The following is a 21,899-nucleotide window of genomic DNA, read 5'->3' on the forward strand; positions in this document are numbered from 1 at the left end:
TGGCCTTGAATATTTCCAAGGCAGGGGCATCTACCACCTCTCTGAGCAACACCTTATAGTGTTTCACTACGCTCATTGTAAAAAATTTCTTCCTTATATCTAGTCTGAATCTACCCTCTTTTCGTTTAAAACCATTACCCCTTGTCTTATCACTACTGGCCCTGCTAAAAATTCTGTCCCCATCTTTCTTATAAACCTCCTTTAAGTACTGAAAAGCCATAATAAGGCTTCTTCTTATAAGCCCCCTTTAAGTACTGAAAAGCCATAATAAGGTCTCCCCGCAGCCTTCTCTTCTTCAGGCTGAACAACCCCAGAAACCATGATGAACCTGGGTTTTCTGATCTGAAGTCACCTTTAGAGAATGAAGCACCCAAACACATTCCAGTCACTGGTGCAGATGCTGATGCTTAAGGTACATCAGTTCCTCAGCTCCATTTTACATGGAAATCTATATCTAAGAAGGCTGTATTTCTGTTACTACTTTTTTTTTAATCGATATGCTTCAAAAGTAGTATTCACAGAACATTTTAATAAATGTTAATAAACAATATATATTTAAAGTGGAATTATGACTAAGAAAATTTAGATCATTAAATGAGAGAACCAGTTTAAAATATATTAATACTTGCTATGGTAGCACCTTGTTACTGTAAAATCTGTATTGCAAAACTCAGGCTTGCCTACACATGGGCATATTACCATTTTTTTCATCAAGGAAACATAATGTAGTGGTTATGGGAAGGCTTTGGATGTAGTCAACCTGGACTTTAGTAAAGCTGTTTACACCATTTCCCACAGCATTCTCCTGGAGAAACTGGCTGCTCATGGCTTGGATGGGCATACGCTTCACTGCATAAAAAACTGGCTGGGTGGCCAGGCCCAGAGAGTGGTGGAGTCAAATCCAGTCAGTGGCTGGTCACAAGTGGTGATCCCCAGGGCTCAGTATTCGGGGCAGTTCTGTTTAATATCTTTATCAATGATCTGGATGAGGGGATCAAGTTCACCCTCAGTAAGTTTGCAGACCAAGACACCAAGTTGGGCAGGAGTGTTGATCTGCTGGAGGGTAGGAAGGCCCTACAGAGGGATCTGGACAGGCTGCATCGATAGGCTGAGGCCCATTGTATGACGTTCAACAAGGTTAAGAGCTGGGTCCTACACTTGGGTCACAACAACCCCATGCAATTCTATGGGCTTGGGGAAGAGTGGCTGGAGAGCTGCCTGGCAGAAAAGGACCTGGGGGTGTTGGTCAACAGCTGGCTGAATATGAGCCAGCAGTGTGCCCAGGTGGCCAAGAAGGCCAATGGCATCCTGGCTTGCATCAGGAATCTTGTGGCCAGCAGCACCAGGGAAGTGATTGTCATCCCCCTGTACTCGGCACTGATGAGGCTGCACCTCGAGTACTGTGTTCAGTTTTGGGCCCCTCACTACAAGAAGGACATCGAGGTGCTGGAGCATGTCCAAAGCAGGGAAACAAAGCTGGTGAAGGGTCTAGAGAACAAATCATACAAGGAGTGGCTGAGAGAACTGGAGTTGTTTAGTCTGGAGAAAAGGAGGCTGAGGGGAGACCTTATTGGTCTCTGCAGCTACCTGAAAGGAGGTTGTAGCAAGGTGGATGTTGGTCTCTTCTCCCAAGTAGCAAGCAATAGGACAAGAGGAAACAGTCTCAAGTTGTGCCAGGAGAGGTTTAGGTTGGATATGAGGAAAAATTTCTTCACTGAAAGGGTAATCAGGCACTGGAACAGTCTGCCCAGGGAAGTGGTTGAGTCCCCATCCCTGGAAGTATTTAAAAGCTGGGTAGGTGTGGTGCTTAGGGACATGGTTTAGTGGTGGACTTGGCAGTGTTAGGTTAACGGTTGGACTTGATGATCTTAAAGGTCTTTTCCAACCTAAACAATTCTATGACTCTATGATTTATTTTATTAGTGGCATCACTTTGATGGATTTTGTTTGTTTGTTTGTTTTGTGATATGTATTTTTTGGTGGGTTTGGTGATGATAATCATCCCAGAAAATTCAGCTGACTGTCTCTCATGAATAAAAAAACATTAAAATGAAAAATTATGGTATTTTCCCAGGAACATCTCTATGTGTAATCAGAGATCTGTATCTAGCTCAAGAAAGAATAATATTCTCTCAGGTTACAAAGATTCATTAACTGGCAAAAATCAATTCCCTGGCAATATAAAAGTCCAACAGCATTTATAGATATGCTGCCATTGCCTCAATAAAGGTGTGATAATTAGAGGGTCATCAGTTTAACACTTTTTTGTTTCTTTTATGTCATTAATGCACAGGTCATTTGTAATATTGATTGTTTCTGGTGAGCAGAATTATTTAACTAGTGAGCAGTTAAAACAAAGCAGGTATATTAGCTTCTGTTCATGGCTGATGTTGCAGTGAATCAGATAGGCCAGAAAATAAATAAACAAACCAAACAAAAAAAGCGCCAGGTGATAAGTCTTGAATGAAAGCCCAGAGCACAGCCTTCATTGTGCAGAGACTTTGAGTTAAAAAGCTGTATCCTGATAGATGCATAGGTGAGGTTGTTTACCTTAGGGCTGTGAAAGAATGCAAACAGTACAATAAGCATAGAAAGTTAAAAAGAAAGATGGAAACACCAGCTCAGTAAATAAAAGTATATGTCTAAGAGAGAAATAGTTTTACAGAGTGCATTAAATAAACCATTGTTAAGACTGGCAATTTCAAAAGAACTAACTTGAAAAAAAAAATCTTTTGAGTATTTGAAAAAAAGCAAAAAAAGGCACATAAGTTTTATTTAGAAGAAAACTGTGTTTGAATACTGTGACAAAAAAGTCAGGAAGAAAAAGAATGAGGACAGAAATGAATTTCGTTAAGATCTCTGTTTTATTCTATACATGCATTATTTTTTTTTTAAATTTATATCTGTGTTTTAACACAAAGCTGGATTATTCTAGTGATTAAAAGACATATTTTGTTTTTCCAGCCCTTGGCAGCATTCTGCTGCTGGGGTGTCTCTCTCAAGTGGTACTTACCACCTACCTTCCAGTCCCTTGGGAATACAGGCTAGTAGTATAGATGCTATCTACTGACTAGACTTAGGTCATTGTGCCAAAATTAAGAGGGATGGAGAGTGATACCATGTCCTGTTTATTATTTTAAAGTGAATTCACCATTTACAGTTAAAAGGATGAAAGATAATTGTAGGATGTAAAAAAGAGCCCAATTTGAACAATCTCTGTTCAAACATAGTTGTCTCTTAAATGAACAACTCAACACCTGTACATCCCTAGTTTATTAATGGAATTTTTAATCCCCTTCTTCATCTGCCATGGGCAAAGATCACAGAGAAAACTCTTCTGCAGTAAGATTTTCTGTAGTAAATAAAAGTTTAAGTTAGGTAAGTTTCATTTAAGTTACAGTTAAGTAGAAGTTTTCTGTAGTAATATTAGAGGAGATCTAGAAGTATAATTTCCTGAGATTGCTCTAAAGTATATGTAAATTTGGGTCACATCTCATACCCATGCTTCAAGTGGCTCAGTATAGCCTTCCTTACAACGACTCTATTTTCCTATATTTAAGAAGTTTGTCTTTTCCATGCTCTTTGGTTCTTCTACAGTAGAGACACTTAAAGTCTTTATCCTCATTTCATATTGCAAATGCTGTGGAATTTAGCTCTTCATTAAACTCTACCATTTTATTATTCAAACTCAACTTTATTTTAAATTTTTGAGTGTATTTAAGTGCATGAAACATAACATAAATGATAGTTGGGTCAATACTAGAAACACTTTGTCATTATTTTTACTTTTCAATACAGACAAAACAAGAGAAGGTGGAATGAAGACAGGAAGTCTATAGAGAAGTAAATTCAGATCAGTCTTATCAGGCATTCATAACAAAGAGATAATAGGATAACAGATATATAGGAGGAAGGCTGACCTTTCTTCTTCTCTTGTCTGCATTATTTGGGAAAGAAAAAGAGAGGCTTGCTCATCTCAACTTCCATTCAGAAAAGACTGTGCCTCCATCCAGGAAAAGTTGATGCAGGCCAGTGGACATTTCTGAACCTCAAGTTCAAAAATTTTGTTCTCAAATGAAATTATTCTCTTCCAAAGTCCTGCTTCCTGGCAAAGGGACTTTGTTGTGGAGAGAAGGAAAAGAAGGGAGATTTACTCTCAATCCCAGAATGACTGGGCCAAAGGGTGCTGTTTAAGAAAAAATAGTATTCCTGCAAATCTGCCACTGTCTAGATAACCAGTGACAATCTGGAAATCTGTATCTGGAGCAAATGGCAACGCTGTTGATCCACCTTTCACTCTGCTGATTACTAGCCTAAGAGAGTAGTGTGTTCCATTTGTTATAACCTGAGTGTTGCAGTGCCATGTTATAAAGTGCCAGTGATTAGACTATTCTTTTCAGCTTAAAAATAATACCACTGGATTTTTAAAAAACATTAAGTGCTCCTGTTGCCATTTTATTTTTATTTGTATTTTCTGCCTTTGAGCTTTATTCTTTTAGGTGTACCATTAAAAATTAGTCACCTGTTAATGTACTGAACAGGCTTTAGGTATCTAGATGATTCTTTGAAAAGAACTAAAGAACACCTGCAATGTCTTAAGGTAATAACCGTCAAACTGTCAGAGGCAAAAGTAACAAGCAAAAATATTTGCAACAAAAGAAAGGAGAAGACAGCCGTTGGAAAGAGAAGCAAAAGATATTTATAAAGCAGGTTGTAAAAGCGGTTGACGCTAAACATGTGATGTTTATGCCAATAAAATGAGTCAGATATGCTTCAAGTGAAATACTGTATTTTGAGCTGCCTATTGTCACCAGCGCCTGCAGGGACAGTTTGCTAACTCTCCATGAACACACAGCCAGCTCTTCAAAGTAATTTCCATTATGCAACAGTGGAGCTTTAAAGACATCCTCCCTTATTGATCTTGTTTTTGCATGATTCAACTTGTTAAGAACAAGATAAAGTTACTCTGATAATCATTGATATTCTATAAGTAAGGAGAATTTCTTTAGTCTAACATTTTTATTGTCATTGTTTGTATCTATGCAGACAGCTTAACCTGCTCTGAGACCCTGGTAAGTCATTAAAATGGCTTTTTTTTTTTTTTTTTTTCAGCAGTTAAGCTTCCTTTAAACTCTAGCCAACTGCTTGCATTCCTGACTTTCTGGAAGTACTGAGCTGATACACAAGACCAGTCATGGCACTTCACTTGCTGTTGTACAGTCAGGGCTGGGCCGGAATTTTTCCAGATTTTGCTTTCTTCCTGTTAAAGCCAATAAGGCAGATGCAGGCACCTGATTTCTCAGAAAGCAAGCACTCACTGAAAAAAAACACATCCCTTCCCTTCCCTTCCCTTCCCTTCCCTTCCCTTCCCTTCCCTTCCCTTCCCTTCCCTTCCCTTCCCTTCCCTTCCCTTCCCTTCCCTTCCCTTCCCTTCCCTTCCCTTCCCTTCCCTTCCCTTCCCTTCCCTTCCCTTCCCTTCCCTTCCCTTCCCTTCCCTTCCCTTCCCTTCCTTTTTTTGTGCCATATTCCCTGAGCTATGGGCTAGTATGAAGACTAAAGAAAAGGAGCAAATAGGATAAGTTCACACTAATTGAATCCATCTTGTGCAAAAATGCTGCAGATTTGGATTTTCTTTCTTGATTTGTTTTTTTTTTTGGGGGGTGGGGTTGAGACCTAGCTTGTTATTAAATATATATACATATAAAAATATATTCTAAGTATTTTAAAATACCATATTGATGATCTCTTTTATTTTTTTAAATTCTTTTGCCAGCAGCTTACCACAGAGTTGAAAAGGGGAGAATTACATACTGGACACTAAAGTATGTAATCTGCATAGACTGGCTATACAGCCAAATGTAGTGTTTAAGCACAATTTTGGGTTATCCTGTAACTTCAGTTCAAGCTCAGTCACTTAGGACATATATATAGCTGTTGTGCTGTAGGTCAGCTGGCTAGCTGTTTGCATGTTACACCTCACAAACCTGCATTAGTCACAATCCTAATTATCATGTATATCTACGTATCTTTTATGTTAAGTGTGCTTGATAGAATACAATCTTGTGGAAGTTAATTGCAGAAACTCAAAAGTCTGTTTGTATCTAGGGGGTGAGAGTGGTTTCTAGGGATCCTGGAGAAAAGTTAATGACTGCAACAGAAAGGTGGGTAGGTGGTAGGCTCCATCTGCCAAACTTCGCTGTGTATCACGTATCAACACAAATGTTAAGCTCTGAGTAAACCAGACTCCTTAAAAGACATGCCTCGTTTACCTCTTGAAGAGTGGCAGATGCTTCCACGGTCCCTCAGAGGGAAGTTCTGCCTTCCTAGCTGGGTGCCTGAGCTGTACCAGATAGGATGTCTCTCTGGAGGCCTTTTAGGGCAGCCCTTTTCTTTGATAAGATTTCTTCTTGGGAGAGTTTTTCATTAGGCATCTACTGCATAGACTCAAGAGTTTAAATTAGGGAAGCTAGCTCCCAGCAATGGATAATAAATTGATACAAATACCAGAAATTAGCATCTCTGTATTTCTATCACAGAAAACAAATATTAGACTAACCATTTAAAACTGAATGATGATAATAAAATAATAATAATCCCTAAGCCCTACAAAAGATATAGCATGAAAACCAGTCCTACCAGTCAAGTTACGTAGGTTCCATCTCAGGACACACCTGGAGCAACAAAATCTAACTTAAACGCCCACCTAAGACTTGCTTACCATAAGATCTAAATGGCCAGCAGGATCTCTTTCTCCACTAACTGAAAGGACCTTAGGGAATCTGAACTTGTATTTTAATATCTCGGGTGCAAAATTAGATGGGATCAGTCCAGGCAGGTGTTGCACACTTGGTGAAAGGGTGAAATTTGTCTTCAGATAAGGAGAATTGTATTTATTGATAAATTGTACACTACCTTAAACATTGCAACATATGCAGACAGTATATAGCAAATTCTCTTTTAATAAAGATAAGCCTGTTGGGTGCTCCACTCCTAAAATCAGTTTACAATCATGTCCATTCGAAGGTATCTATCCTATTTAATCTGTACACATACTGCATGTATGAAGCTCTGATTGGTTCCTGTGGGATACAAATGTTATTATAAAAGTGCCGTGAGTCTTTATATTATCTGACTTTACATGTGTACTTCATAAATCTTTAATTTAATTTTGATTAGAGAAATTACAAGGTTATAAAAAAGAAAAACCCTTCAAGTAGAGATTTAAAATAAGACATGCCCTTATGATCGCCAGCTTTATTTTGTGACTAATTCCACCACTGTTGGCTAATCAGAACAAAGGGGGAAGTTTTTTTTTTGCTTTTTTTTTTATTTCTGAGCATGTATGCAGTACAGCTTTGATTAGTTAAGTAACCTCTCTACTATTCCACCTTTTTCAGTGGGGCTTACGTAAAGATCTACAGAAACTCATATCTAGGTAACGAGGAGACAGAGTATTTTCATCATTGAATGATGACGAGAGGAGTTTCTAAGTGTTTTAGCATAGCTATTTTCTAAGACAGGGTTTTTACATGCACATTTAAGGGAAAGTAATGAACATTCAGTATATTTATTATCATGGGAAATTCCAGTACCAGTAATTTATTTTTTTCATTTCATACAGTAAGCAGTGCTGAGACCATATATATATTAAGGAAACAAGCTATAGATGTTCACGACTCTGATGTATATCCATCTTAATATGTGTATTATAATACATTCATGAGTATAAATGATTACACTGAAGCTTTTTTCAATGAATAAGGCAATAGACTGATATCCAGAGGATATAGTCCTATTTCTGTTTCTATTTAGATACTGTGCAATTTTGCACATTCTGGTATTTAATACATTATTGATCTAAATGATGTCATATTGTTTGGCTAATCTAAATATGAACCATATTGTATACTATGCTCCCCCACGTAAATTGAGTTGCTCTACTGGTGATGTGCCTTGGAATCACTAAGTTTAAGTGTTTTGATGTTGGTGGTGAATACAACTTTTGTGCTATATATACATGTAGGTAACAATAATTTCGACTGTAGACTTGGAGCCTCTCATAGAAAAATAGTAATTGAAAAATTATCTACAGAGTCTGTGTAGGAAAATAGTAATTTTATTTAAAACACAGGATAGTTCTGTGGTTATGACTCAAGTTTAATTTCTTCTGTGACATGCCAGTTTTACTGTCTTTTTGCTGTATCCTTTACAACCTGGAAGGACTCGTAAGATGTATAGACACCATTTTTCCATACTTTTATGTAACAGGACAGCATATGTTGCATGCAGTCTGAACGACAGACCAACCCTGCACTCTCCCAATACCTTCACTATGAGTGAGGGAATGGAGAATCAGATCTGAAGTTTATTATTTAGGATAAATAGAACCATAATAAACTATTCAAAGATGCTTATGGAATTTTGCTTATTTTTCTGATATACTGAGTAGTTCTGCAATAAAACAGAACCAGCTTGTATCTTTTTTTTAAGTTTAGCCTTTCTGACTAAACATTGCATGGTTTTCTGTTACTGCAAAGAGCTCCATTTTCATCTCCTTCATCCTGGATGTTGATTAAAGTTGAACATCCAGGATGAAAGGAGTCAGTGCAGTCACTACTTATTCAAACCATTAAAAACAGGAAGAGGATCAGACCCAGAAGCTGTTGTTCTGGTTTTGTTGTTTTGTGTTTTTTTTTTTTTTCCTTATAAAAATGTTAGTTCACACTTCAGTTCTACTTAGGAATATTTTCAGCATTAAATTGATTCCCTACAATTGTGAAGTTGGAATTATGTAAGTAGTTACAGTATTTAGCTAGCAGTTTGCTAAAATACCTCTAAGCTCATCCAGAATTAGACTTATACTATTGTAGGTAGAAACCTGGATCCTACAACATTTGCATGAGAGGTAAGTCAGAGCAGGCTCCAGACTAATTACCTTAAGGTGCTTCAGGGATCAAGGAATATACAAGGAATTCACAAGGAAAATTTAGGAGATATGAAGAAATTTTAGATAGTGTGTGAGGAAGATGGGGTGTACCTCACCTAAAAAGTATGTAAATGTTACATGTCAGGTTTATTAGGTGTACCAGGTCATCTGTTTTTCCTAAAATCAGTGCCTAAATTCACTATACAGTCAGTGGAGAAAGTTTTTCAAAGGCTTTAGAATGAAGATGTTTTCAAATTTATGGGTCTCGGTTGAAACAGGCAGAATCTCTTTCTGGATCTTTCCAATGCACTCACCTCTCTGTCACAGGGAGCAAAGCTATTTGGGGGAACTTATGCACTTAATTTAGGAGAGCTTTAGTCGCCTAAAGGGTAGGTGCACCCAGGTGCCTAAGTTGGATTGTCTGGATCCCATCCAGAACTATTTCTGAAATAAGACGAAAAACTATCTCTGTGAAACTGGCAAATAAATTTTGAACTTTTTGTTTAAAAAAAAAATGTAACCAGTTAATGATGTAGCTACGTTGCATGATCAGTTGTGGTAATTACATTTTTAATCACTTTACCCTTAGAACCTGATTCTGATCTTATTTCCATTGGTATAAAGCAAGTGTAACTTAGATAAAATCAATGCAGCTAAACTAAAATATAATTGATTAGAGGTCAGAATTGAGCCCTAAATGCTATGCTAAAAGTGGAACTAATCAGAAAGCTAAATGGGTTTATAATTTGTGCAATTGACATTTTCGTAATCTGAATCTCCAAGAAGTTAACCTTTGGATATAGAACCTGGGTTTCCCTTAGAGCCTCATAGCATTCAGGGAAGTGAAGCCGCTAGAAAGACTGCAAAAAGATGATGATTCTGTACAGCTTTTAAAACCACTTAGTAAATTCTTTCATTAAATGATTGATGTCTTTCTAGTTTGATATGTTTCTGCATCAGACAAGTCTTTGTGCAAGGTTTTCTGGTGAGCAGGCGCTGGAGAAGCATTGAACCATAGCATGTTCTCAACAAAAAAAATCCCCTCCAATCTAAGGTTATTTTGAGAAATAGGGAGATTTAGCAACCAACGTCTACTCAAAGTCAAGAATATTTAAGGTCTTTTGGAAATTGTGTTTAGAGTTTACTGTTTGTGTAATAGATGGTAGGGATAATTTTTTTAAAAATCATGTCAATTTAGCATATATAGTTGCATAAGTCCTACAAATGTGTTATCCCTGTTACAAATTTTAATATTATTGGTTGCAAAAAAAGAGGAAATGTAAACAAACGGAAGATCTTTTCATATATTTTTTTTTTAATATTTTATTATTAAGATAATATGTGCATTATCTCTAAAGTAATTATTGCTGTTTAATAGGCAGGTGTTAATTTATGTTGTATATTCAAATCAATCAACTAGCTTCACTTTACAAAATATGTTCCCCCTAAGATAATGGGTTTTCCATCTGCTTTTTCATGACAGTAATTTTTTAACAGCTCATGCATACTCCCCAAATTATTTTCTTTTGGACAATAAACATTGTATCAAATGGATTTTTTCTCAGTTATCGGAATGTATGTGAATTTTTATACTTCAAGGGAAATTTTGAATATTCTATTTATGTCGGTGGCAGTTCTTCACACCGGTGACCTCACTCTGGTCAGCGAAACTGCTTCTTCCACAAGCCCTGACCAAGGGAATCATAGGCTGACTGCTGTCCCTGACCTTCCTCTCATGGCCATGACTTTCACTCCTGTGCATAGTCACTAACTTCAGGCTTGTTACTTCTGATATTTATCACTGTAGCAGAGATTCCCAGACAGATATTTATCTATCATCTTCTTAAATTTTAGAGATTTAATGCTCTTTGGGAGAAGAAGTACAGGCTCATACCATGAAAAAAAAAGCCAGCCATTTTTGCAAGGAATTTTTCCTGTCTTCCCTGGGAATACCACCCATGCTGCTTTCAGAAATATGCCTATCATTAGCAGTGCCGTTATAATGCATTTCACAGGAATTTGGAAGGCTGGAACAGAAGTTGTACACATTTTAGGAATGGTAGTAGAGTAATATTTTTTCCCCAATGAACAATTATGTCTTTGAAAGTGTCAATTTGATCAAACCTCTGGCACAGTGATAATTATTGTTTTGTGCTGACGTCTTTATAGAATATTTATATGCTTTTTTGTTAATATTTGATCAACTGTTTTTATTTTTTTGGCATGGCACTTTGTTTCCACATTTTTGTTGGCTATATCTGAAACAAAATGCTTTGTTATATGGCTGGAATTAATTCAGTTGTCTCTTGGACATCCTACACTAAATAAACATAATCGTACTAGTCCGTAGGCCTCCAAAGCCACAGTTCTAATTACTTCGTATCCTCCAGCAAAAGCAACTTTTACTTTTAGGCAAGTCAACCTAGGGTAGCAATATTAGCTATACAGTAGAAATGAGAATTTATTAAGGTTTTTGTTGTGTTTTTTTTTTTTTTTTTCCCATGAGTAGCATCCTTGAAGCTGACATCTTTTTGTGACTGAATAGATGACAGCATGAAATTCCATTACAGCAAGCAGTCTCAGTCATTACACCTGTCTGCTTCCAGAGGAAAGTATTTGTAAATTGTGCTTTATCCTTCCATTCCCTAAAACCTGTGTCTGTAATTGACACTCGCTAGCAGAGATGACTGGAGACAGAAGGAGAACATAATGTGTCTGAGTAGCCCACCAGGGAAAAGAGTATCCTCATCTTTGGGAGTTTTGTGGTGTTTTGTTTTCTTTAATGAAGAATAATACCTGTGTGCCAAGGATTTACTGCAGGGCTAGTGGCAGATGTTTCTGTTAAAAAAAAAAAAAAAAAAAAAAGAGTTATGAAAGATGAATCACAAAAGAAGGCAGGACAAAAGAAAAATCTAATTAACATAGAAATATTTCTTCTGCAAAGGAAAACAAATGCTTCAGGAGAATAAAAGCCCCTCTCTGTTATTTGTAAGGCTGGTTTGTTACACTAACACATTTGTAAGAATCGGGTTTGCGCCTAACATGTCAAAACTTATTCACAAAGCAAGAGTTGTGGGTACCTTGGGAGTCGATGTTGTCACTTGTTACGCAACTCAGCATCCGTTCAGCACTGATTGATGCCCAAGTTGCCAGTTTTGGAAGAAATGGGATACAGACATGACAATTATATTTGCACCAAATGTCAGGCAGGAGAAACAGGGGAGTTCACAGTATGGGTCTAGACATAGACTCTGACCAGACAAAAACCCCAAAACATGATAGACAAACTGTCATCCCTGGTCTTTCTAAACTGTTTCATTTCTTTCTGGTAAGTTCTTTTTCTTTCTTTTTATTGATTTCCCTCTCCAGAATTTTGCCAGAATAGACAGCATCTAAAACTGATCCAGCTGGTGAGTTTTGAGCTTGATGAAGGAATTATGAAACCATTAACTATTTTAAATGCATCAGATATGGACAATTAGTAAATCACTCCATATTTGGTAAGAATGCTATTTGAGCATAAGCTTTCTTAGAACTCCGCTAATAATATTAGGGGAGATCAGAATGTATTTATTGTTTTTCCTCATTGTTTGACTGACTTACATTTATTAATTGATTTGCAAAAGTATTCAGGTAACTGCTGCTTCTGTTCGTCTCTGTAGATCAGCAGGTATTTTGAGAGTTTCTCAACCACAAAAGCAATGGCAAAAAATGTAATGGAGTAATGCAGTCAAGTATTACTTGACTATATTGCCTGTTACCATGTGCTCAGGACATCCCCAAGTGGCCCAGAGAGCTGTGTGTGTGCCTCTGCTCATGGCGTACAGAGCACTGTAAGCACACTGTGTTATATTTATGAGCCAGAAAGTAAAGTGTGTCAGAGAGGAAGTTAAAATGGCTTCTCTGTAGGATATTGTTAGTGTAAAATATCTGATTTATTTGAGTCTCTTTTTGAATGCTGCAGCTTGTAAACACAGTGGGGAATTTCTCTGTCATTGATCCAAAGCAATGGGTACTAATGGCATAATACAGTGGTACTCAATAACCTTTTATCATGGGCTGCTTTGTCATGTGGAGACTTAACTGAGGGGAGAGAAATACACTGTAACAAAAAAGGAAGTCTTATGAATTTCCATCTATCCATTTAATAATGTTCAGTTTAAGAGCCATCATATTCTTTTCTGTTTTTTTTTTTTTTTTGCATGAACTATCATGCGAAATAATATGAAAATTATTGTACATATTAGTGTAAACATGAAGCGAAATGTAGGCTTCTTTTCGCAAGAATTCAAAGGACAACTGTGGCAGATCTCTATCATGGCTTGAGTAGCACTGCCATATTACAGTGCTCTAAAATATTTATATATGTTTTTTTTTTTTTCCCACACAAAGCCTTTGTATATTTATGGGAAACAGAATAAACAAATAAGGGAAATATCTACACAATAAAGTCTTAAAATTTGCCCAGTACCTGCAAACCTTGTCAAGGTACTTGCTTCAGACCAGCATAAAAACCAATGTGGCGCCATATGCTGACCCCAGGCCCCTGACAGCGGTAGCTGCAATTCCTCAAGGTGTGTAATCTGTTTGCCTATCACTCTTATTTAGTAATTTTGGCAATTTTGATGCCTAAGTTCCCCTTCAGAGCAAACCAGAGCATGGTGAGATGCCGGGTTATGACTTCATTTACACACTTTCTCTTGGGAGCAGATTAGTACACAAGCAAGTGCAGAAGGGTGCCATTTGGGTAATCTTGGTGTAGGATTGTTAATCGAGTATAGGGAGTTCTGTATTCTCTTCCTGAACAACCATTTAAGAGCTAACAACATTATAATTTTCTGCTACTATTTTCATATATATATACATGGGTTCGTTTTGCGTTTGTTGTTGGTAAGATGCCAGATTCCAGTCTCACTTAAAATAGATGTAGAGTCAAAGCAACTCTGTTATCTAAAGATTTCTGCCAGGAAAGGAAACAGTGAAGACATTTTAAAAAGAAATAATAGGGTAGGTTATAACCATTGGGATGCTGATATCTCTGTTTTTCCATGGTTTGCATCTGTTAGCAATGTCCCCTTCAGGCTGAATACTCAAAACACCCCCCAATTGCTGTAGAACATTGTTGCAGAAAAATGGTGTTAATGCTTCATGTAGTGTAAAACTTACATTGGGCCCTAAGATACAGTTTTACAGGGAGGTAAAAATTGATGTCTTTGCTGCTGTATGAAAAGATGGTGGTTTTGAATGATTGCTGCATATCTTCGTGATATGAAAAGGAAAGAGGCCAAAAGCCAAGAGTTTTTGTCCTTCAGGAAGTGCTGTAAGGGTCCCATGCTATGAAAGTGAGAGTGTTGCTGTTGATTTCAGCAAGTACAAGACGAAGCTCAGATTGTCTCAAGCACATTATTGCTATTATAAAAGAAAGAAATATAAAAAATAGTTAAGGAAGGCTGATAGCCCATTTGTTCATTAGTCTTTGTATAACAAATGATGAAACTGGAGTTGCAAACACAGATTTGGTAACATTTTTTGATATAGAGTTTGGTCCTGCAGTGGGAGCATTTACTCATGTTCATTTGAGAAACTTTGTGCATGAAGTGGGACTGCAGGATTGAAACCCTTATTTCTGAGGATTTTTAATAGTTTGTTTTATACACATGAACTACTAAACAACCAGAATGCTGCTTCTAGAGAGAATTTTTTTAAAGTGTCAAGTTAAAGGTCTCCATGACTGATGCTGTTGATGGAGGTGAGACACGTTCAGGATGCAGAACTTTAAGAAATCTCAGAGAAATGGCTAGGTATGTTTCTTTTGCTGAGTTATCTTTTTTCAGTAAAAAGGTGTTGCAGTTGATTTTGTGCTAGCAATTGGTGCATTATGCCTTGTTCCTCTTATATGTGAAAGTCCAGCTTCACATGTTTTCATTTTTTAGTTTTTATTGTTTTGTTCTAGTATTTTGTACTTTTTTCTGTTTTGTTTTGTTTTGTTTTTTTCCCCTGATACAAAATGCAAAAGATTTAATTTTGCATCTGTCTTTTTGTCTTTTGGAAAGTACACTGTGAGTCAAGGGGAATGGTAGGCATGAGAACCAGAGAATAGCTAAGCATAGAGGTTAAAGGCATGAGCAATATTATGTTATAACATTTTCAGAGGACTCTGGACTAAAAGCAATGCCTTCCAAAACAATCGGTACAGTTTTCTGTACATAAGTACTTGCACATATTAATAATATACCATATGCTTGGCTTAGCAGTATAGATGTAACACATCAGTCTACCAGATGCAATGTTCTCTCTGGAGCAGAATATTTCCTTGGAATATCCTGCTCTTTTTGACACCTCAGGTTTAACTTTTTCTATAACTTGATCTGAAAATGATGACCAGCTTGAAATCTATATAACTTGAAGGCTTTATCAGTAAAGCCCAGCAGAGTTATATTTCTCTGTGGCTGTGATGTTGAAACCTGGTGAAAAATCAATTTTTCCTTTTGCTGAATGGTATATTTGAAGCATTTAAAAAAGGTGAATGAGTGTGCTGAGGGCCTGTCATTCTCTAAGTACTTTCTTATGCAGCATGTGTAGGTACCTCTGCCTGTTAGCCCGGAGAGGCTGTGTGTGTTTGATGCATTGGATGTTGTGTCAGCAGGAAGGAGAAAAAGAAGAGATGAGGTATATCAGAAAGAAAGCTGATAGCAAATGGTGTTTTGAACAGCCTGTATCCCCCAGTGTAATATATTATGGAAATAATGATTCTGACAAGTGATGCGTCTTTGTAACCTGAAGTGATACAGTAGGGATTATGCATGCTCAAGTCATTCAGGACTGGGTACTTAGTTGTCTAGAAATGCTGCAAGAAGTGTCTTCATCACGAACAACTTTGTTATAGATGCCTTGGCAAGAGCTAGATTACTAAAAGGAAAAAATAGCTGAAACAGGTTTTATTATTATTATTATTATTATTATTATTATTATTATTATTTTATTTTTATTTTTATTATTTTTATTTTTTATTTATTTATTGTTGTTGTTGTTATTGTTATTATTGTTATTACTGTTATAGCTACCCATGGGAACAAAAATGATCTTTCTAACTCTGTTTTTATAGAGTTATCTTTTTGTGATTTAATAGCATGTTTTCTCTTTTATTTAGGGATGAATTTTATGCTTTAACTCATTTTCAAGCTTGCTCAAACATAGCTGTTTCAAAACCATAAATAGGTTGTTAATTAATTAACAATGAGAAATAGGCTAAAAGTTTAAAATAAAATATCAGGAAGGCAGAACACATAAAACATGAATGCAAAACAGTCTGTAAGGAAGGCACAGAAAGAATACAGACGAAATTATTATGCCAGAATAGAGAACAAAATGCTTCTGACCTGTACACTCTCATTAAGCACAGATCAAGAAATGCAGCCCAAAAGGCAGGACAAAGATAGCATATACATCTAGCCTCTAACGTCAATAGATTGGCTTATGTGGTTGCTCTAGTTTACAGAGATTTTCTTGCACTAACAACAGACTGGTGTACCTTGCCAGAGGAGGATACTCTGGCTTCAACTGATTTGATGATTCCCTTCTTCCCCTGACAAATGTGGGAACACAAAATAAGCTTAGGTAACTTTCTGCATTTTAGGAATATCTTGTGGTATGGGAATTATATGCAACATAATTGTCTTCAGAGCTACCAACATATACAGTCTGAAGGGTTGGACTTTCTTTTCTTCCGCATGTGGTTCTTGCAATGAAAAGCAGCACAACATGTTTAGATAGGGAGGAAAAAAAAAGGCAAAGCACAACCAAAAAAAACCCAAAACCAAAACCAAAATCAGCTTTTAATCTGACTATTCTTGAATGAAAATAATATTAATTGACAGGAAATATATTTAAGAGTCCATTTATTTAAGAGTCTTGAATGCTGTCTTGCAATGTTGATAAATCACTGAGATTATGTTTTGAAGGGAAATTCCCTAAGAACGGAACATGCCTGTTTGTGGTGTACTTTGTACAGATGTTAAGTAGGAATCTCACACAGTATTTTTCACTTCCCCAATTAAAGTCTTCCCCATTCTCTATTCCTCCTTCTCTGCATTGCTCTTCCTTCCCAACATAAGCAGAGTTAACGAATACCAGAGGAAGCGAGTTCATTTTGCTTCACTGCTTAAAAAAAATGGATGCTATAGCCAACGGAATGAAAAAATTTGATAAGCTAAAAGAAAAGGCAGTAAATGTTGAGAACAAACTCCAGTGACCTAGGTAATATAAAATCGTTTCATGATAAGTATGAACATTAACAATTTTGGACATCTAAAAATGTAAAATTAGCAATTTGAAAACATTTATCTGCAGGAGATAGAACATTATACATGAAACATAATGACGTCTCTGAAATTCAGCCAGGATGTTGTGGTACTCATTTAGACAAAGAAGACAACTAGTTAATCATGGCAAAAAACCCTAGACAGAGTAAATTAGTTTGCTGCATTCCAGACTCTTAGCTACGAAAAAGAATATATTTCACTAATTAGAGAGTGAAAATACTCTAAGCTTTTAGAAAGAGAATGCAAGAAGAGCAAAAGAGAGACATCCTGGATTTGGAATGTTGTATCAACCCATGGTGTTTGCACGATGCAGTTTTGTGATTTTATCAGGCAGCCTACATTAATGGGTCTTCAAGTTTGATTATATTGATTATATACAACATAATAGTTCATAATGAAAATTATCATGCATGGCTTCAATCCTTAATTTTCATGAACTCTTGGAGCCTCTAATGAAATGTAAATAAATTTAATTAAAAACCCTACATGAATATACATGTTATAATAAAAAAGACTAGAAACTTCACAATTAGAATAAGAAGTTAACAATCAAATTTTAAGTTTTTTAGAGGATTATTGCCTCGATTGTACTGTCGATCTTTTTACTTTATCATTATATTTTTATCCTTAATGCTAAAAGAGTGTGCATTCTATATTTTTTATTTCTGTGTTCTTTAAATTAAATAGAGGAAAGTGTGTGTGCTAAAGAATATTATAAAGGGAATTATTCTAATTAGACTCAAGGCGAATGGTAAAAGAGAAAGTGAAGTTCATCTGCTTCTTGGATGGGATAAGAATCCTCTTTTATCTGGAGACTGTGCATCATTTTACATAGTGAAAGCTTTATACACAGTTCTGAAATAAGGTTGTTCTTCTTTTTACCTAGGAAAATATCTAAATTTTTCAGAATTTTTATTCAAACATTCAAGTATAGAATCAGTACTAGATTCTATACTGGAAAAGATATAAATAAATTTATCTCTAATTTTCATTTTCTTTCCTGTATCTGAATCTGCTCTCCGAATATGACCAAGTTCCTGTACACATAAATGTCATTTTGCTTTTAACTGCAGGGGGCTGAGGATCAAGTCCTCTCTTTTTACCTATCATCTTTTGCATGAGCAGTGTTACACCCTTGAATTATTTCCATTGAATTGAAAGAGAACAAGATCAAGTTCTGCATGGTCCCAATGACACAGTTGTTTTTTAAAGAGCTACGGTTTTACAGGACTTCTGTACCACATTCATATAGGCAGTATGTATGTTTGAGGAAAAGTGTGATGTTGGGCCTCCTTTGGAACTGCACATCAGCAGAAAATCTGCTGTCTTTCTTTTTTGATAAACATGAGATAAGCTGATAAAGCAAGTTACTTTTTCAGTCTCTCACAATTTATTACATTATCTCTTAAACATTTTTAAATGAGAGTCAATGGCTCTCTAACGCTTGTACACTGTTGGCTTTTTTTAATTTCAAAAAGTGCTCATTTGTGGATGATGTTTATTAGGAAGCTCTGTGTGTATGTGTGCAAGTGTGCATGTATATATGTCTCTGTAGAGTTAGGTGGAGGAAGACAGTGTCCCCTTTATTTCATAAGATCTACTTTTAAATTGTCTCACACTTTCAAAAAATGCCAAGACCACATATGGAAACTTCAGCTCTAAAGAGAGAATGTCCTGGAAAGATTTGAACTAATGAAAAAGAGGGGGTTTAGTCTCTTAGCAGAGTTGTTTTCATCACCAAGTCATGCTGCAATCAGATTATTTTTTAAGTAGAATTGGAATCAGTTATATGAAATCAGCCTAAAATGTGACTTTCTTTTTAAAACATTATTTTTTGTTTTTATGCGCATTTCAGAAACATATGCAATAAATATTTAGACTCCTAATTTACTACACATCAATCTAAAAATCTACCTTGTTATCTTAATCAGAATTAATTTGCTTAATTGTTATTCCTATCCCATCAATCTCAGTTTTGCACTAACTTGAACAATGCCACTTTTTGCTGTTTGCACTTTAATTCGATTTCCATTCTAAGTTTATGAACAGTAATAAGGCCCTGCTTGAATATTCATTAGCTTTGAATTGTGAGCTATGAAAAGGTGCTTTCTTTTAGCTTAATGAAAGTGGCTCAGCATGGGGTGGATCAGTAATGACATTTGATTTTAGGCATCCAACAAATTTGCTTTTTTATTTATTGACACATCTTGTCCAAACAGCTCCCTCGCAAGTTAGTGGAGTAATGAAAGAGAGAGTGCTGCAGAGGAGCGTGGAGCTTTCCTGGCAGGAACCAGAACATCCCAATGGAGTCATTACTGAATATGAAATCAAGTATTATGAGAAAGTAAGTGCTAAGGTTATCTGTAATGTACAACAATGTGCTGTTTGCTTCATGTTGGCTCACTGTGTTGTGGAACAATGTTAAAGCCATCAGCTATCAACTATTCTGTCTCTTCAAAGTCACAGTGATTTTGCTTGTTTTTAATAACTAGCAAATCCCTGCAATTATTATTGCTGTCATATGTCCCATATATTTTATTTTGGTACCCTAAAAATGAAATATCCGCTTGAAATCTGCCTTTTTTTCAACTTTTTTTTTAATTGTTTTTGGACTTGCATATTTTATCATGATATTTGTCATTTTCCTGTCTCTTCTACATTGTGTAGCTTGTTTCATTTCCTTCTGTGTCACTGTAATTCCAGTCTTGAGATGGTATATCAAATACAACTCTTGACTGCATTTGGTATTTCCTTATGATCTGGGCCGCTTCGACTTGATGTCTGAAAACTTCCAAAGCACTTCCTACAGTTTCAGCTGATAAATATTCCTTATTTGTCCTTTTAAAAAGTCCCAACATTGTGAGATTTATTTTCCGCTTGTTCTCTCAACACAATAATGAATTGAGGGCTGCTTTTCAATAGTAGATGAAGTGATCTCTGTTTCTGCTAGAGTGAAATTGCAATCTTATTGATGTCAGTCAGAGTTTTGCCATTCATTTCAGTGTGTCTAGGGCTTCACTCATGATAACTTTGAAGTACTCCAGAATAAAAAAATTCTGACAAGCATATAAGTAGGGCCACATGCAACCATAAGCTGAATGAAAGCAGAGTGAAGGCAGGTTGTGCAGCTACATGTTCATCATGGGACCCAGACTAAGTGTGGCTCCTCCAGATTCCCTGGGAAATTTACCATAGCACATAACATATTCCTAATTTTTATAAAAAATTCTGGGAGAAAAAAGAAAGAGTTAAAATGCAAAGAAATGAACAAAGGAGTTCCTTTGTGATCACCTGTGAAGACATTTCATCTCTGCAAATAAGGTAACAGTATCTCTATATCAAAAAGAGCATGTCAGCTTAGTAGGTAACGTGGAATTAGGTAAATTCAGACCAGATTGGATTTAATATCAAGTGTCACATCTAATTTTCAATGCTGAATTACACAAATATACTTATCAAAAGATCTTTATATGATTTGGGGAAGGGAATAAAATGTTTATTTGTTGATGCTAACTCTTATAACAAAATTTCCTGGATATGTACAGATAGCTAAACAATTTTTTAAAAGGAATTTTACTAATTTTAGCAGGTAATTTTTCTTCCTAAATCATGTGTGCACACACACACACACGAATAAAGTCCATACATTTAAAAAAAAAAAAAAAAGTTTACATATTTACCAAAGGCAAAACTGTTCTCCACACAAAAAATACCCTCAAAAACCCAAACTGCAAACCAAAAAACTTGTTTCTTTTTATATGCAGAGTAGTTTCTAATCTGTTAAAATGAAATAAATAATTTAAATAGATAGTGGAAAATGACAGAGAAATGCTCAAGATACTAGACTTTTCATAACATTATAACCTTTAGAATGTAGCTTTTATTATTTTCCCTATGTATTCACGTTACTTTAAATAAGCAGCAGAATTTCATTGCCAGTTTCCTATGTTTGCAAAGACAAGGACTGATGTTAAACTTCTTTTGTAATGGAAAGAAACTTACCGGTATCATACTTATTACAGTGAAATTAATAAAACAGAATAAGAAGCTTATCCTACAAACAGTAACAGATAAACTGAACTATATACCTTTAATTCAGGGAGATGATTTTAACACAAATACTTAAATGCATGCATGCCTTCCAAGATAATGAAATTCAGCTTGAAAAGTACTTCATAAGCTTCTTGCTCAGAATGACAGAGGCAGTTTAAGTTTTGTTCCATTAGTTTAAAACAAAAAAAAAAAGATCTGAAATATCAGCTCCTTTTGGAGCCAAATTAAATCAAACATTTTTGTGGTTCTGAAATTTTCTGATAAGTGGTTTTTTCACCTCTCACTTCTGGGTAGGACTGGAATGGAAACTGCCTGAAATCTCCCAAGTAAGCCTGTCCTGTGAGATTTCTAGCACAGGTTATTTTTATTTCTTTGTTATTTATTTATTTTGAATGCAAGAACTGTTGGCAATTCAAATAAGCCTCATTTATGCATCAAAACCCAAACTCTGAAATTCCACTGTGGCTTACAGTCCCAAACCTGACTGTTTATGGTTTCTTTACACTTGTTTTTCATCTCAGACATTCTTGTTCTTTCTCACATACCAACATACATTCCACCATGGTCCTCACTTGCAGATAATTTAAACCCTCTTGGAG

General features: G+C 35.9%; 1 protein-coding gene across 4 annotated transcripts in view; it reads left to right on the forward strand.

Moving 5' to 3' along the window:
- EPHA7 (EPH receptor A7) overlaps positions 1-21,899 on the forward strand; it is a gene marked incomplete at both ends in the record, with an annotated part of 170,756 nt that overhangs the window by 108,709 nt on the left and 40,148 nt on the right. For all 4 annotated transcript variants that reach the window (XM_082305526.1, XM_082305529.1, XM_082305527.1 and 1 more), the window contains one exon: positions 19,467-19,591. In XM_082305526.1, coding sequence (XP_082161652.1) covers positions 19,467-19,591 — 125 coding nt within the window. The remainder of the gene's footprint in view (positions 1-19,466; positions 19,592-21,899) is intronic.

The sequence above is a fragment of the Platalea leucorodia genome (assembly GCF_965183815.1).
Source record: "Platalea leucorodia genome assembly, chromosome: 3".
NCBI lineage: Eukaryota > Metazoa > Chordata > Aves > Pelecaniformes > Threskiornithidae > Platalea > Platalea leucorodia.